The sequence below is a fragment of the Populus alba genome, chromosome 5, assembly GCF_005239225.2.
Source record: "Populus alba chromosome 5, ASM523922v2, whole genome shotgun sequence".
NCBI lineage: Eukaryota > Viridiplantae > Streptophyta > Magnoliopsida > Malpighiales > Salicaceae > Populus > Populus alba.
The window spans coordinates 22,639,294-22,653,616 of NC_133288.1; the positions used below are offsets into that span (position 1 = coordinate 22,639,294).

At 33.7% G+C, this 14,323-nt stretch overlaps 2 protein-coding genes and 1 non-coding gene across 5 annotated transcripts; 1 reads left to right on the forward strand and 2 right to left on the reverse strand.

Annotated features, from left to right (window-relative positions):
• Positions 1-698: 698 nt before the first annotated feature.
• On the reverse strand, positions 699-778 carry TRNAL-UAG (transfer RNA leucine (anticodon UAG)). The gene has a single exon. It is a non-coding gene; the product is annotated as a tRNA-Leu (tRNA).
• Positions 779-1,587: 809 nt separating this feature from the next.
• Positions 1,588-4,475, forward strand: LOC118061938 (uncharacterized). Of its 3 annotated transcripts, none has more exons than XM_035075577.2 (7): positions 1,588-2,061; positions 2,164-2,256; positions 2,374-2,454; positions 2,567-2,701; positions 2,855-3,073; positions 3,335-3,524; positions 4,028-4,164. In XM_035075577.2, exons 1-6 carry the CDS (start codon positions 1,813-1,815, stop codon positions 3,485-3,487), a joined length of 930 nt encoding a protein of 309 aa, XP_034931468.1. In that variant the 5' UTR covers positions 1,588-1,812; the 3' UTR covers positions 3,488-3,524; positions 4,028-4,164. The 3 variants fall into 3 exon arrangements, with proteins under 3 accessions (XP_034931468.1, XP_034931466.1, XP_034931467.1); XM_035075575.2 differs by having other exon boundaries at positions 1,595-2,061; positions 3,335-3,427; positions 4,028-4,475; XM_035075576.2 differs by having other exon boundaries at positions 1,598-2,061; positions 2,167-2,256; positions 3,335-3,427; positions 4,028-4,475.
• Positions 4,476-5,387: 912 nt separating this feature from the next.
• On the reverse strand, positions 5,388-11,056 carry LOC118061937 (uncharacterized). Its single transcript, XM_035075574.2, has 21 exons — positions 10,838-11,056; positions 10,666-10,742; positions 10,499-10,576; positions 10,261-10,392; positions 10,113-10,163; positions 9,873-10,019; positions 9,632-9,754; positions 9,444-9,521; positions 8,900-8,992; positions 8,680-8,802; positions 8,339-8,422; positions 7,996-8,094; positions 7,675-7,875; positions 7,520-7,595; positions 7,312-7,415; positions 6,971-7,230; positions 6,788-6,874; positions 6,465-6,695; positions 6,193-6,271; positions 6,014-6,077; positions 5,388-5,856 (listed from the first exon to the last, which is right to left on the reverse strand). Exons 1-21 carry the CDS (start codon positions 10,926-10,928, stop codon positions 5,738-5,740), a joined length of 2,397 nt encoding a protein of 798 aa, XP_034931465.1. The 5' UTR covers positions 10,929-11,056; the 3' UTR covers positions 5,388-5,737.
• Positions 11,057-14,323: the final 3,267 nt, after the last annotated feature.

The following is a 14,323-nucleotide window of genomic DNA, read 5'->3' on the forward strand; positions in this document are numbered from 1 at the left end:
TTGAAGGATTAAAAAACTTTAAAAACTTTCTAAAAAAATTGAGGTGTACCGGGATGGCAAGCATCTTCTAGAAAAAAAATGTTTATTACATTAATAACACTACTATTGTTCGGTTTGTTTGGTCGTTAGTGTCGTGATGTGAAAAATACAAAGGATGGAGAGATAGAAAGAGAGAGATGACTTCACCGAGTTTTCTGTTGTCAAGGATCTTCAAACCAACACCAGCATCGCTACTTCACCATCTGCAAAGAAGCAAATGCCTGAGGAGCGTCAGCGTCACGGCCACAAAATAAAAAACACCGTCGTTGACGACGGCTGAGAGATTTACAAGAGGGCTAAGGAGCTAGTGAGTGGAATTCAGGGAGTGAGTTGGAAAAAGTTGTCCAGTTGAGTTAAGTCGACAGCATTTCTGAAACAAGTTGAGGAATCTTGGAGTGTTTGGCTGGGTTGAGCGTCCCGCCATACAAGGTTGGAAACCCAGCAAACCGAATGCTTGCCTCCGGCCTCCTCGACTGCAGACTGCAGTCTAGCAGGTTTACATAAGCTTTTTGGACCGTCAAAGGTGCTACGAACTTGTTTGTTTAATGAATCGAAAGGCCCAAACTGAAACTTGTCACGCTTGCAAGCTACAATGAGATTTATAGTGCAGATTAAGCTATAAAAAAATAAAAAACGTGATCCATATGAAAAAATAAAATTGACAGCTGTGGGATTTGAACCCACGCCCTTTCGGACCAGAGCCTAAATCTGGCGCCTTAGACCACTCGGCCAAACTGTCTTGAACTGTTAGTCATGTGCTAAAGTAATATAATATAGTTATTTTTTAGTCATTGGCTAGCAGGAAATAAACTCGTATGAAGGCAAAGTCACATACATAAAAACAGATTGCTTTGGGTGTCTATATATAAATCAAAGTAATTATCGAAGTTACATTTTATTGGGCTGGAAGGAAGACACAAAGTGTTAGTGGAGATTTTATCTAAGCCTAACTAGAGAAATATAATATTTTTATAATAATTTAATACATTTTTTAATTTAAAGTAAAAATAACTATACTCTGAATCATGAATATAAATTTGAGTCGTGATTATTGAATTTAAGAACTACATCATGTCAATATTTTATTTATTTAAAATTCATGAAAAGGTGTGATTCTAAGTTTTTTAAATAAGAAAATAACACTGTTTTGGTTTTAAAAAATAGATTTTTTCACTTATCAAGATTAAATTAAATCCCAAACTAGCATGTCACTAGATTAATCTATCAAATTGGATCTTGTGGATAGGATAAAATCACTATTTATTATATAAAAAAAATCTCTCTTTTTTTAAGTGTGACTATTATAAGAAAAATAAGTAATTTTTCTTTTAAAAAAAAATGTAATTAGATAAACATTAGTTTTCCCAGAAATAAACAAACAAACATGGGATTATGGGCTTTCGGTTTTATTAACTAGTCCACAACAAGGGCCCAGATCAATTGATCCACCTGCTCGCGCAACCTTTTCAGGTCACAACGTACTGGAGTCAACGGCTAAGAACAGAACAGACAAAACACTCGAAATAACATTAATCATCCGATCCTCCACCACCCAAATCCCCTACAAACCATCCTATATTTCCAGAATGCAACCTCTCTTCCCTTCTCCCCACAAAACAAACCCTCATCTCTGAGAATTCCCGCACCAGAAAGAAAACCCACCTCGTCCACTCTTTTACACAGGCCCTCCGTCAATGTCAAAGCTGTGAAAAACACGTTAGGCACAGCCCATTTAAGCAAACTAGCTACCGAGTTTGAGTGACCGAGTTGGCCATGGATTCTTTGACAGCAAAGGGCTCTTTCTTGGTATCTAAATTGTCTTCCTCTTCTTCTTCGAACAGTTCAACAGTTCTTGTCTCGACTCGACCTCGACTATGTTCTTCAGTTAGTTTTCCAAGAAACAAGGAGAAGTGCTGTAATATAGGGAGGTTAGGCTTTAGAGTTAAAGCTTACGATTCTTCCAAGGACGACTCTTCTTCTAATAATAAATCTGGTGATGCCAAGCCCCCTAATGGCAGTGTGGTAATATTTTCATCTCTTTCCACTGAATTTTCTTGTGATTTCTTTTAGTTTATAGTATAGATTGATTGAATTGGGATTTTGGGTTTTCCTTTTTGAAATCAGCAGCCAAAGAACAGGAGGGAAATTCTATTGGAATATGTCAAAAATGTGCAGCCTGAGTTTATGGAGCTTTTTGTAAAGCGAGCACCACCGCAGGTTTTGCTTTTTTTTAGTTAATTCTGCCATATTTAAGCATTGCTTCACTCTGTCTAGCATTATAGTTGGAGGAAATATGGATATGAACTGAAGTGCGCTTCTCATTTTTTCGTTTAGGTAGTTGATGCGATGCGACAGACAGTGACTAATATGATTGGGACGCTACCTCCACAGTTTTTCGCTGTAACAATTACAACTGTAAGTATATTGAGTTTGAGTGGATATGCTCATTTGTAAATGCATCGTTTAGTGTTGAAAACTGTAGGCAATTTGTTGTTGAGAAAGATTAGTTTGGGTTTTTTTGTTTCAGGTAGCTGAAAATCTTGCGCAGCTCATGTATAGTGTTATGATGACGGGCTATATGTTCAAGAATGCACAACACCGGCTGGAGTTGCAACAAAGTTTGGAGCAGGTTGCACTTCCTGATGCACAAGAAGAAAAGAAGGTTAATGGTTTGTTCAATTCTAAAGATATAATTAGTGGCAAGAGGTTTAATGGGTCTAAACTTTGATATTATCTTCATCATAAAGCACATTTAACTTTATCTTTGTTTTATCATTATTTTTACAGTATATAAGTGGATGTTGTGACTGTTCAGGATGAGCCAGATTATGCACCTGGTACACAGAAGAATGTGTCTGGTGAAGTTATTAGGTGGAATAATGTTTCTGGTCCTGAAAGAATTGATGCTAAAAAATACATTGAGTTACTTGAAGCGGAAATAGAGGAACTCAATAGTCAAGTTGGTAGAAAAACTGCAAATGGACAAAATGAATTATTGGAATATCTCAAGTCTCTTGAGCCCCAAAATCTGAAGGTATTTCAGTTCTTGCTCTTTTCTGTATCTTGGCTGGGGGTGCCTCTGTCGATTAATGCAGTTAACAATTACCGTGAGGTTTCTGCTATGTTCATTTGGAATTTTATTTTCTTCTTAAATCTGAATGACAAAGAATTGATGTGTATAGCAAAGCATACTCTAGCAACCTCCTTGTTTCCCACTCTCAGATTGCTATGCTGTATGTAATGTTGACTCTAGTTCCAGATTTTAACTTCAAATTGCATGTTTATGATTTTGCAGGATTTGACAAGTAGTGCTGGGGAGGATGTTGTTCTTGCAATGAACACATTCATCAAGCGCCTTCTGGCTGTTTCAGGTCCCGACCAGATGAAGGTTTGCCTAAGAACCAAACCAGATTTCTTGATTTACTGCCTTGGATCTGATTCACATTAGTAAAAAACATGCTTGGTTTTCAAAAAAGATTGTTTAGGTAAGTAGAGTGGATCGAGATTCTATCCATTGAATCATGATGTACTTATCAATTTGGAATGAATAGTTAAGCATTCCTTCAACCTGTAGAAAATAAATGGTTAATGTGATGTAGGTGGTTCTTCTCCGAGATTAATAAGTTGCATCCAATAGTTTTTATTGGAAAGCTTGTCATTCTGCAACATTTCCCGTTTTCCATGAAGAAAAGGGACAAACTTGTTTTCATTTTTTGTGAACCAAGAAAGCCATTCTTTTTTGAGATCTTACTCCATTGAATCTCTGATAGTTGCTTTTTCCCCCCTGATTCATGTTTTCTTTGACATCAAGAATTGAACATATCATTTATGAATCCACTACCATATTTGTATATCTTTTGAGCAAGAGTAGTGCAGTGAACCTTTCAAGATGCTGATAATAGTAAACAACCATGTAGTGCTATTGAATTTCTTGAATAATCAGTTGGATTTTCTGTAGCAAATTTTTTTACTTCAATTCTGGTTGCAGACATCTGTAACAGAGACTAGTGCAGCAGAGCTTGCCAAGCTGCTTTATTGGCTAATGGTGGTTGGGTATAGTGTTCGGAACATTGAAGTCCGTTTTGACATGGAGCGAGTACTCGGGGTACCTCCAAAGCTTGCAGAGTTACCTCCTGGAGAAAATGTTTAATCAATTGCCTGGGCGTGCTAGTGACCTGTGTTAACCAAGCAGGGGGATAGTGATCTTCATACTTGATTGATCATGCGGCAGATACTGCGGTTGAGTTGATATCTTGAAGCAAGCTCTCAATGAAACACTGAATTGTTGAAACAAGACGACTGTTTCCCATGCCACTGGAGATGGCCTTCTGAACTTATTAACGAACCTCTGATCAAATACTTGTTACAAAACAGGTTTTGAGTTAAATTTGTGTGTACTGATTTATGATTAAAATAGTTGGGTTTACAGTCACAAAGACGCTTTTCAGAAGCAGTCATTTTTAAGCAAGTTAAATAAGACCAGTCTCCATATTTTCAAAAGTGTCTGGGCGGTGATTCAGCCACTGTTTCCTAAAATTTTGAAATTTTTTTTTTTTGTTTTAAATTAATTTTTTTTAATATCAAAAATAAAATTTTAAAAATAAATAAAAAATTTGATATATTTTAAATAAAAATTTTTTTTTAAAAAAAATTATAATATTAAATCTCAAAACCTAATAGCTGACATTAAAATAAAATAAAGATATAAATACTAGGTATGAAAAAGACAATCTCAATATTTGAATAGAGATGTAATAGCTGAATAGAGATGTATGGGAATTATAACAAAAGTTAAAGGGTGTGGAAAAATTTATTGTAATTAAAAGATATTTTATTGTGAATTTAGTACTTTTATTTTTAATTTTTAATTTTTTCATGAGTGGATAAATGTTTTTTTTATTTTCTTTCACATAGATATCTAGGTTTTTTTAAATTCCAAGTACAAACAACGCTTTTAATCTTGAAAAAGACCAAAAAAAACTCTGTTTTTGGGGGTATTTGGATTATTTTTTTCCATTTGTATTTTGTGTGATTAAGAGGATTATTAATCAAATCCAAATCACTTGGTTTTGGGGTCTTGCATGGCGTTATATTCATGGCTTTTAAATATAGTATGACAGCCAAATCCAATAGCCTTTAATTCAAACTCAATAAATTTAGATCTTGCATGGCAAGCATGCTACCGGATCTAAATATTTGGATTTGATATAATTGTCCAACTTAAGAAACTTAAAATATTCTTTTAAAAAAATAATATAGCGTGCCAATATACTAGTAAAATAATTTATTTTACGTTTTATCTCCGTGCCTCATGCTCCTTCTGTAATAAACATGATCACATGCTCAAATGACTGAAATGGTGAACTCTTGCATAAATTAATAAATTAAGTGAAGACAAGCTTGTTTTTTCCTATATTCTCCTCCCTAACTTCTTTTCATCCTGGCTACCTAGCACCTATATATGGGCAAAAATGTGCTTTCCACTGTCACTTGAAAAAAAATACAATAATAGATTAAGGGTTTCGCAAATACAAAGGAGAAGGTGCAGTGAATCCATGGGGACTCAACTGCTTGTAGCTTCCCAGAAATCAAGAAAATGAATCGACAATCTGAACCAGAGCTTCATTCCCACAAACAACCATGGCTGTCATTGTTTCTGCAAGAAACAATGCATGATGCAGAAACGGCCACTGCATGATCAGGTATCAAGAATCGGGAACCTGTGTTCTGGCCACTTGGGATATGCACGTTTGTACAAGCTCATGCAAACAGTGTCGTGCTGCTGAAGGACCCCATTAAAAGTGCATTTCATAGCCCCTGAGCATAAATCACAATAGTTACCACCAAACAACAAAAAGATACCACATACACACATCATTTAAATCATCTGATGCACCATAATGGAATCCTGCATGGGATGATAACGGAATCCAATCCCTTAAAAGTTTAGGTAGGTAGACAAAAAAAACAATACCATGTGTGCCAAGAGGTTCCTTAATTCGACCATGGCGACCGCATTTTGTATACACTTCCACAGGCTGCAAACACCAGCAACGATTTTTTATTATGGTTAATGGAGAACAATTCTTTCACAATTCAACCATCCAAAAGTAATAAGAAGAAGAAAAGTATCTGCTATAGATATTCCCTCACCTTAAACCATCTTACATCTTCTGGGCTATGGAACATGTATCTTACAGAGGCTTTCAACTTTGATACTCGTTGAGGGTAACTGCATCAAGAAAATAAAGGAATTTCAATAAGCAGAATATCTATTTGGGTGACGGGGAAAGGTTCACACAAAACATTAGCCATTATTCATTCTGCACTTAAGAGTAACAAAAGCAAGGATGAGAACAGGGAGATGGAAGATGTTTCTAACGATGATCATTGCAGTCTCAAGCTCAAGCTCAATAAATTCATACCCAGTTAATACAATCTTCTTCAGGATTATCCTATCTGGGTCAATGCTTCTCAAAGAACCAACAGCTGCAATAGCGGGGGCAGCACTTCCTTCTGCACTCTTCAAGACTATCAATGGAAGAGGAGGAAACGAAATAGGAGCATAAATTGATGCGACAGAAAAGCGCCCTGCATGAAGGAACCTCTCCATCTTGTGCTTGTCAGAATTCATATCATCAGTGGAAAATATAGGCCTGAGAAGTAAAGAACAGGGTCAAATTGCAAAAGGCATGCATCTAGACACACAGAATGGTAAAATTGCAACACTTGTGGCTAATAACATTACCTAGCAACAAATTGCCGAAAACCAACATGAAATACTAGTTCTTCTTTGGCTTTGATAGGAGCATCATAGGTATCATGCTTCTTGATACTGAAAAGCATTGAATAGCTCATATTGTGAGAGATTAAAGTAATGTAGATGATTACTGAAGAACTGAAAACTGTAAACAGGCTTTTTTGAACATACCTAAAATGAAGAACAGACATCTTGGATTCGTGCTGAAAAAGGCCAGATGCAATTATTGGCATTGTCTTTGCAAGCAAACATAGCTTGGAAGCAACAGGAGTAGGTACTTCCTTAATATGAAGCCTTGCATATTGGCCCGCTGGTACACAGTCATCCCTGTTCTCTTGCTCCATATCTAAGAATTTTGCAAAGACATGTTTTTGTGTTTTTGCAAATTTATCAAATGCAAAAATTCTGGCATATTCTGGAGGTAGAGACTCCTGCAATTTAGAAAATTGCTTTATTGATGTTCCCAAAGTCTGAGACAACCAATAGCAATCACAATTTCATGATCATATTACCTTTGGGTCCCATGAAGAGGTCCTGAATGACTTGAGACCTCTATATTTGGTGAAACGTTTTCTAGCAGGATTGTCCACTGGAGTATCCACTTCATCTGGATATTCTGAAACACAAAAGGGGAAAAAAACATCAGCTATAGAACAAATCTTCTCAGTACTTTAAAAAAAAAAATGCTCATCATTGTAGGGTCAGGGAAATGGGAGGTACCCTCATCTTCTGCATGTGCTGCTTTGATTTTTTTAATCTCTTCCTCTATCTGTTCCTTAGTCAAGTTATCATCTTCCTGCATGACAAGAAAAGAGTTTAATCTCTGATTACACATAAGTAACTACTCAAACTATCTGTCACAGTTTGAGAATCACCATCATCACTGAATCTGTGTCAGTTTCTTCATCAGCGTCCCTATCATCCAGAGAAACTTGTTCATCATCATCAACGTCTGAGTTATTTGTTTCCTTGGGACCACGAATATAACCTTCTGTTTCATCCAATACCATCCCATCATCAGTATCACTGCCACTAGCTGAACCCTCATCGTCTGTTTCATCCAAGATCCAAGCAGCCTGCAGGCAATTCAGGGAATTTGATACTATCAAACAAGGACTGAAACCTCAACTCAATTTCTACAGAACAAGATACAGTGAGCAGAGGGGTTTTGGAAATCGATAAAGACATGCACAGACCTGGTATTCTGAAGTACCTCGAGGAAGAATCCTCTTCTTTAACCTCTTTTGTTTCTGATTTCTATCAGCCTCAGCCATTTCAGCTTCTGTTGGCCAGGTCTGAAAGGGAAGATCATTGTAAATAGCAAGTCTTTTACAGAAAAACAATTATTTCCTCAGAATCCTGCAGGTATTAAAGACAGTGTGCTATAGAATGTTGATAAAACTTCAAACACAAACAGTAACAGGCCAGATGTGAAATCATGGTTCCACAATTATACACTAACCATTTTCAAACCAATTCTCACTAAAATTTGTAATAAATGGTTAACAGATAAAATATTATGATGTTTGTTCGAGTTACCTGTTCACCTGCAAGAGGATCTAGATCATTTTCAACAACCAATGGCTCCTGTGTCATGGAATCAGGATCCAATGAACGAACTACCTGGAATGATAAAGAAAAACAGATGGAAAAGTTAATTGCACAGGCAAAGCAGTCAAAATAGATATGTTAGGGAGCATAAAATACAGGTTGTGAATATAAAAATTGTGTCATTTCTCAAATACATCTATTCTAAATAATGATGCCTCCAATGCACAGTGTTTTCCAGGAGGAGAGGGTGAAGAGATGGAAGAATGGAATTAAGCTAAGTCTTGGTCAATTTCATTATTTATCCTCTCTTTGAATGTAAAAGCCAATACCTCCACATCAATCACATCATCTGAATCCATTGCATCCGATTCTTTCCTTAACTTCAATGGATTTGGATCCTTCAGAATTTCAATTTTCTGTAGCTGGAAATCCCCCGCACCAGAAACATGAACCTGATGTTGAAGAAATAAGGTACACCATCAGATCAGCCTATGAGAAGGAAAGCCAACAGCAATTCTCCAGAAGCAGGTAAAAGGCTGAATTTCTTACCAGCTGGTTAACTGAGAGGCTGTGAGCATGTAGATAACCAGTAAGAAGAAGGGTGCATTTTCCCGAGTTCAAATCATCTGCTACCACATCCACCTATAATGCATCCATAAATGAAGTATGAAAACAACCAGTAACAAGGTGTAGCATAAAAAGCAGCAAAGTGGAGACTCATGTGGAAATAGAATGCGGGGGTGTAAAGGGAACTAGCTACCAGCCATTCAAGTGCTTGTTCATATAGTCTTAAGAATCAGAAAAAAGAAAATAAAATGATCATTTCCTCATATGTTCCTTTGTATTCTCTATTTCTGCAAGATTAAAGCTCCACAATGGACATAGCAAAATGTTCTTATAATCTTTCCTCATTTTTTCCCCTGGTGGTAGAGAACAAGTCTTAGATAGTGTGGGATGGAGGAAAGGATTCAGGTAGCAATCCCAACTGGTTGGTAAAATGATATGCTAGGTCCTACTGTTTCCCTTTGGTGGCATTGCTATCTAGAAATTTCCTAGAATCTAATCACACAGAGAGAGGAAATAGAAAAGGCACCTTTTGAGACATCAGGTAAGGCCTTTGGTTTCTCCAGTGAGGAACTGTGAGCCTTTGCTCCTTAAATAGCCAAAGAAACTGCAATCAACATAAAATGAAGGCATATGAAACACTGTTACCTTTCCAGAAATAATCAAAACCAAGTGTAGAGTACAGTGTGACAAGAGTTAATAGTACTCATCTATTACCTTGTGCAACTCATCTTTTGTATCTGCTGGATAGAACTTACAATCTTCAGGAAACTCACCAGCAAGATTAGAAATAGACATCTTCTTTAGTTCATTTTTCCCTTTCAGATCACTAGGTAGATCCTAAGACAAAGAAAAGAAAAAAAATTTCCACTTTAGATTAAGCAACAGTCCAGCCTAATCGTTCCTTAATAAAGTTGTCATACACACAGAAAGAAAAACATGTAAACTAAGATCTTACACGAAGGAATACAACAGTGTTAGGCAGGCCAAGTTGCCTGAACACAGACAAGCATTGACTTCCAAATGAATCAATATATCCGAAATCAGAGGCATTTTCTTCATATAATGACTTAGTGGAAGCCACAAAAGCAATTAGATCAGCAACCTACAATTCAGACAGTTTCCAACCAATTAAAAAAAAATTGCAAATCTACAAAACCTGTGGATAAAAAACACATAGTTGCCGAAATATTCATACCTTGGCCATTTCCATACAGGACAACAAATTCCCATGAGGCGCTTTCAATACCTATAAGCAGAAAACATCAACCATTTATTTCGGAATGTGAAAAGAGTAACATCAAACTTAGTTCACAGGGAAAATTGAATGTCTCATTGGAACCTACTGTGATCCTCATTTTGTATTCAGAGGAAGCAACTGTTGAAGAAACATCTCCAGCACCATCATTGGATAACACTCTCAAAAGATCTTCAGCAAGCGACTCTACATTTACAGATGCAGAAAGGCCAAAAAGAAGCTGGCCAGATCGAAAAATAAAAAGAAACCCAGAATTTCTTATCATCCATAAACCCAAGAAACATAATTAAAATCGAACCAAGAAGCTCACTGAAGAAGATACTCACAATTACAAGGGGAGCGCTCGTGGATGAACTCGAAGCTCTTTTTTCTTTCAAAAGTGCCGCCTTTTTCTGCTCTCGCAACTGCAAACACAAAATTAAAATTAACAAAAAATAATAATAATAATAATTTTCATAGATTAAAGGGATTTTACACACACACACACAATTACCATCTTGTTACGCTGAAGCCGAGCAGCTCGTGCTCCCTTGGCGACATTGCGCTCCGATTTTGCGATTCTACTCTTGTCTAACATACCAAAAACACAAAACGAGATCGTTTTAGAATCCGATAAAAATAGTGAAGATCACAGAGAAAGGTAAGAGAGATTGAGAGCGAAGAACCTTTAAGGGAAGTTTTGTGAAGGTTGCGGGAAGATTTAGTGGAGAAGCGAGACTTGTGAGGCTTGTTTAGCTGAGCTCTGGATCCTCCCATGGCTACTGAGAAGATTTGAACCTTTTGCGAGAGAGGAGAAGAAAAACCCCTTGCCGCTATTTCAGACTCTGGCTCTAGGGTTTTGCAAAATCAGGGAGGTGCTCTTTTGTTTCGTTGAAGTTGGGGAAAACGGTGCCGTGTGTGCGGTTCTTTTTTAAGAAAAAATAAATAAATAAGATGGATGGAATTTGCTTATCAATTTATCCTTTATTTCTGAATTGGAGACTTCTGGTATAATTTCTTCACGTAAAATGCTGAGCTGTTTTTCCTTGAGAAAAAAGTATAATTTAGATGAAATTTTTAATCAAATATAAATGAAAAGATATAATTGAATATTTTTTGAAACTTAAAGGACCAAATTAACGTTATAGCTTTTTTGAAGGTAGAATTAAGATTATCTATGTAGTTGGAGGATTTTATTTTTCATATAGGCTGGTCCATCGATATTTTTGAGAAAAAATGTGTGTTGTAAAGGTTTGATGATATGCCGTGCGTATATTAAATGTAGAATATTTTGATAATTTCCCTAAAATCTTTGGAGATTTTACTTTTTTTGCTTAGACTTTTTGGAGATTTATCTAGATTATTGTACTGTAACGGGGTATATATAGGGTGTACGAGGATAGAATCTTACAAAAAATAATTTTTTTTAACGTAAAAACAAAAATTAAGTGTTGCAGATATATTTTTTAATAATTATTTTTAATAATAAATTTAAAATATAAGGTATATTACGTGATTTTTTTAAAAAAAAAATATTGATACTGTAATATACCAGATGATAGTTTTTTTCAAATATTAACAAGCTATATATTAAATCAATTTAGGTTAATATGTCAAATATATGATCGAGATCATGAGATCATAACAACCTTATAAAAAATAAATAAAAATAAATTATGAATATCAATTCCTAAACAATCCAATCTTAAATGATAAAATTGATACAAATATATTATTTAAAAAAAACAAGACAAACTACTCCGACTAACTTAGGTTAACCTGTCAAACCTGTAATTCAGATCATGAAAATAAGATAGCCTTATAAAAAACAAGTAAGAAAAATTAAAATTTTATTTTCAACGAATTCAATATTAAAAGTTAAAATGAAAAAAAAAATCACAAAATCAAAATGATTTCATTAAAAAAATTAAAAAGAATTCTGAACCATAAATCTTAAATGAATGATAAAATTAAAAAGAAAAATTAAATAAATAAAGAAGGTAGGGTTGTTGAAAAGTAAAATTAAAAAAAAAAAAAATAATATTTTATGGAAGTTACCACAGTGAATTAACCATTCAATTTAATGTTTCGTTAATTAATGTTAATTAATGAAAGTTTAATTCCTAAGTGTAAACCCCTGTAACAAAAATAATATTAAAGATAAGGTGAACTCATTTAACAATTATACAAGTCAATACAGTTGTTGTAATTCTTAATGCTTTCCTGGAAGTTTAAATTAATTTAATGTTTATTATTTAAAAACAATTATTAGTTATCCCTGCCTGATTTTTTTATCCAACCCTCACAGTAATTAAAAAGAAAAAGATGATGACAGGCCTCTTATGTCTGTTTAGAAGTGAAGTATTAATTATTTTTTTAAATATTTTTATTTTTAAATATATTAAAATATTTTTATTTTTATTTTTTAAAAATTATTTTTGATGTTAGTATATCAAACTAACATAAAAATATAAAAAAAAATTAAAGCAAAAATAAAATAAAAAATTTAAATTTTTTTTCAAAATAAGTATAGAGATGCTCTTTTTTTTTAATAAGCTAAATAAATTGAAGGAATTATTTTATCTCCCATCTTTTTTTAATTATTATTATTCATGACTGTATATAAAGGCACGAACTTCTTAATTTTTTATGTTTGATTGATTTATTCTTAATACAGTAATAATATTTTCCTTATAGTTTTAATATTTCTTCATAGACGAGCTTTGCATGCCCTTTTATACTAGAATAAAGAATTCCATTGCAAATATACCCCAGATACAATCAAGAAAAGGATCCATATTTGTAAGATTTTTAATAATAAAATTATTAATTCCTTCTAGGTTATTTTTTAGTAGAAGTCCTAAAACTACAACTTAGAATATGTTTCAAATCTTGATATTAAATTTAAATCTAGTTATATATATATATAAAAAGATAGGAGCCATGCTGAATTAAAATAATTTTTTTTGCTTCAATTTTTTAATCGTTTTGGTGTGTTAGTATTAGAAATAAATTTATAAAATATATATATTATCCTAATATACTTTTAAGTAAAAAATAATCACTATCATGATATTAATTAAACTCTTAAACTTGGTTTGTTTGCAAAGCACCGCGACTCGTGAAAAATATATACTTCATGTTCTTCATGATACATTTCTTAAACAAACAGATGACACAAACTTATGTGATGTTTAATTGTTGTTTCGGGACAGAAAGGTTAGGAATAGTAAAAAAAATGTTTGAATGAAAAATAAAGATAAATACATAAAAATAAATATGTTTTTAAAATAATTTTAAAGTGGATTTATATACCTTCAAAACACGAGATACGAAAAAAAAATGTATTTATATACAATATTTGTTATTTTTTATTCATAAAATATAATTATATAAAAACTTTCAATTTCATTTAATTGTTTAGCTAAAACATGTAATGATAAAAATAAAAGTTGTTGCAGTTTTAAACCCAAAATCGAGGGTTGATTTGAGACAAAACCCGAGTCACAATTTGAGTTTACTCGATTTAACTCGAGTCTGTGTGAAAATTCAAGTGGTTATCATTATAGTTTTAAAATTTGATTTAAGAGTCAACCCCATGTCATAAGTAGGATCAATCATTAACCATGATCAAAGTAATGATAAAAAAATTATTATTGTATTTTTAAAACTCAACTCAGGGGTTGATTCAGGGTAAAGCTAGGGTCACATGTCAAAAGGGTTAATACAAATAAAAATAGTTATTATTATAGTTTTAAAACTTGATAAATGAGTCATCATATGGCAATGCCTGAGTCTCAGGTTATGCGGATTAACCCAGATTGGCCCAAGTCAATATAAAAGATAAAAATTATTATTATTATAGTTTTAGAATTCAACCCAGGAATTAATTGGGGGCAAGGCCCATGTCATCAACTGGGTCAACCCGAGTTAAAGTACGAATAACAATATTACCATGGTTTTAAAAACTCGATTCGAAAGTTGATCCGATACAAGGTTTAGAAAATAAGTTGGAAGAGGCAACCCATCAAGTCAATCTTATTTTTATAATCATGACTACTGTAGTATTATTAATTTAAACACCCAATACAAACTAAAGTTAAAAAAATATATATATCTTTAAAATACACATTAAAGGTAATTTTCCTGTATATATTTTATCATATTTTATC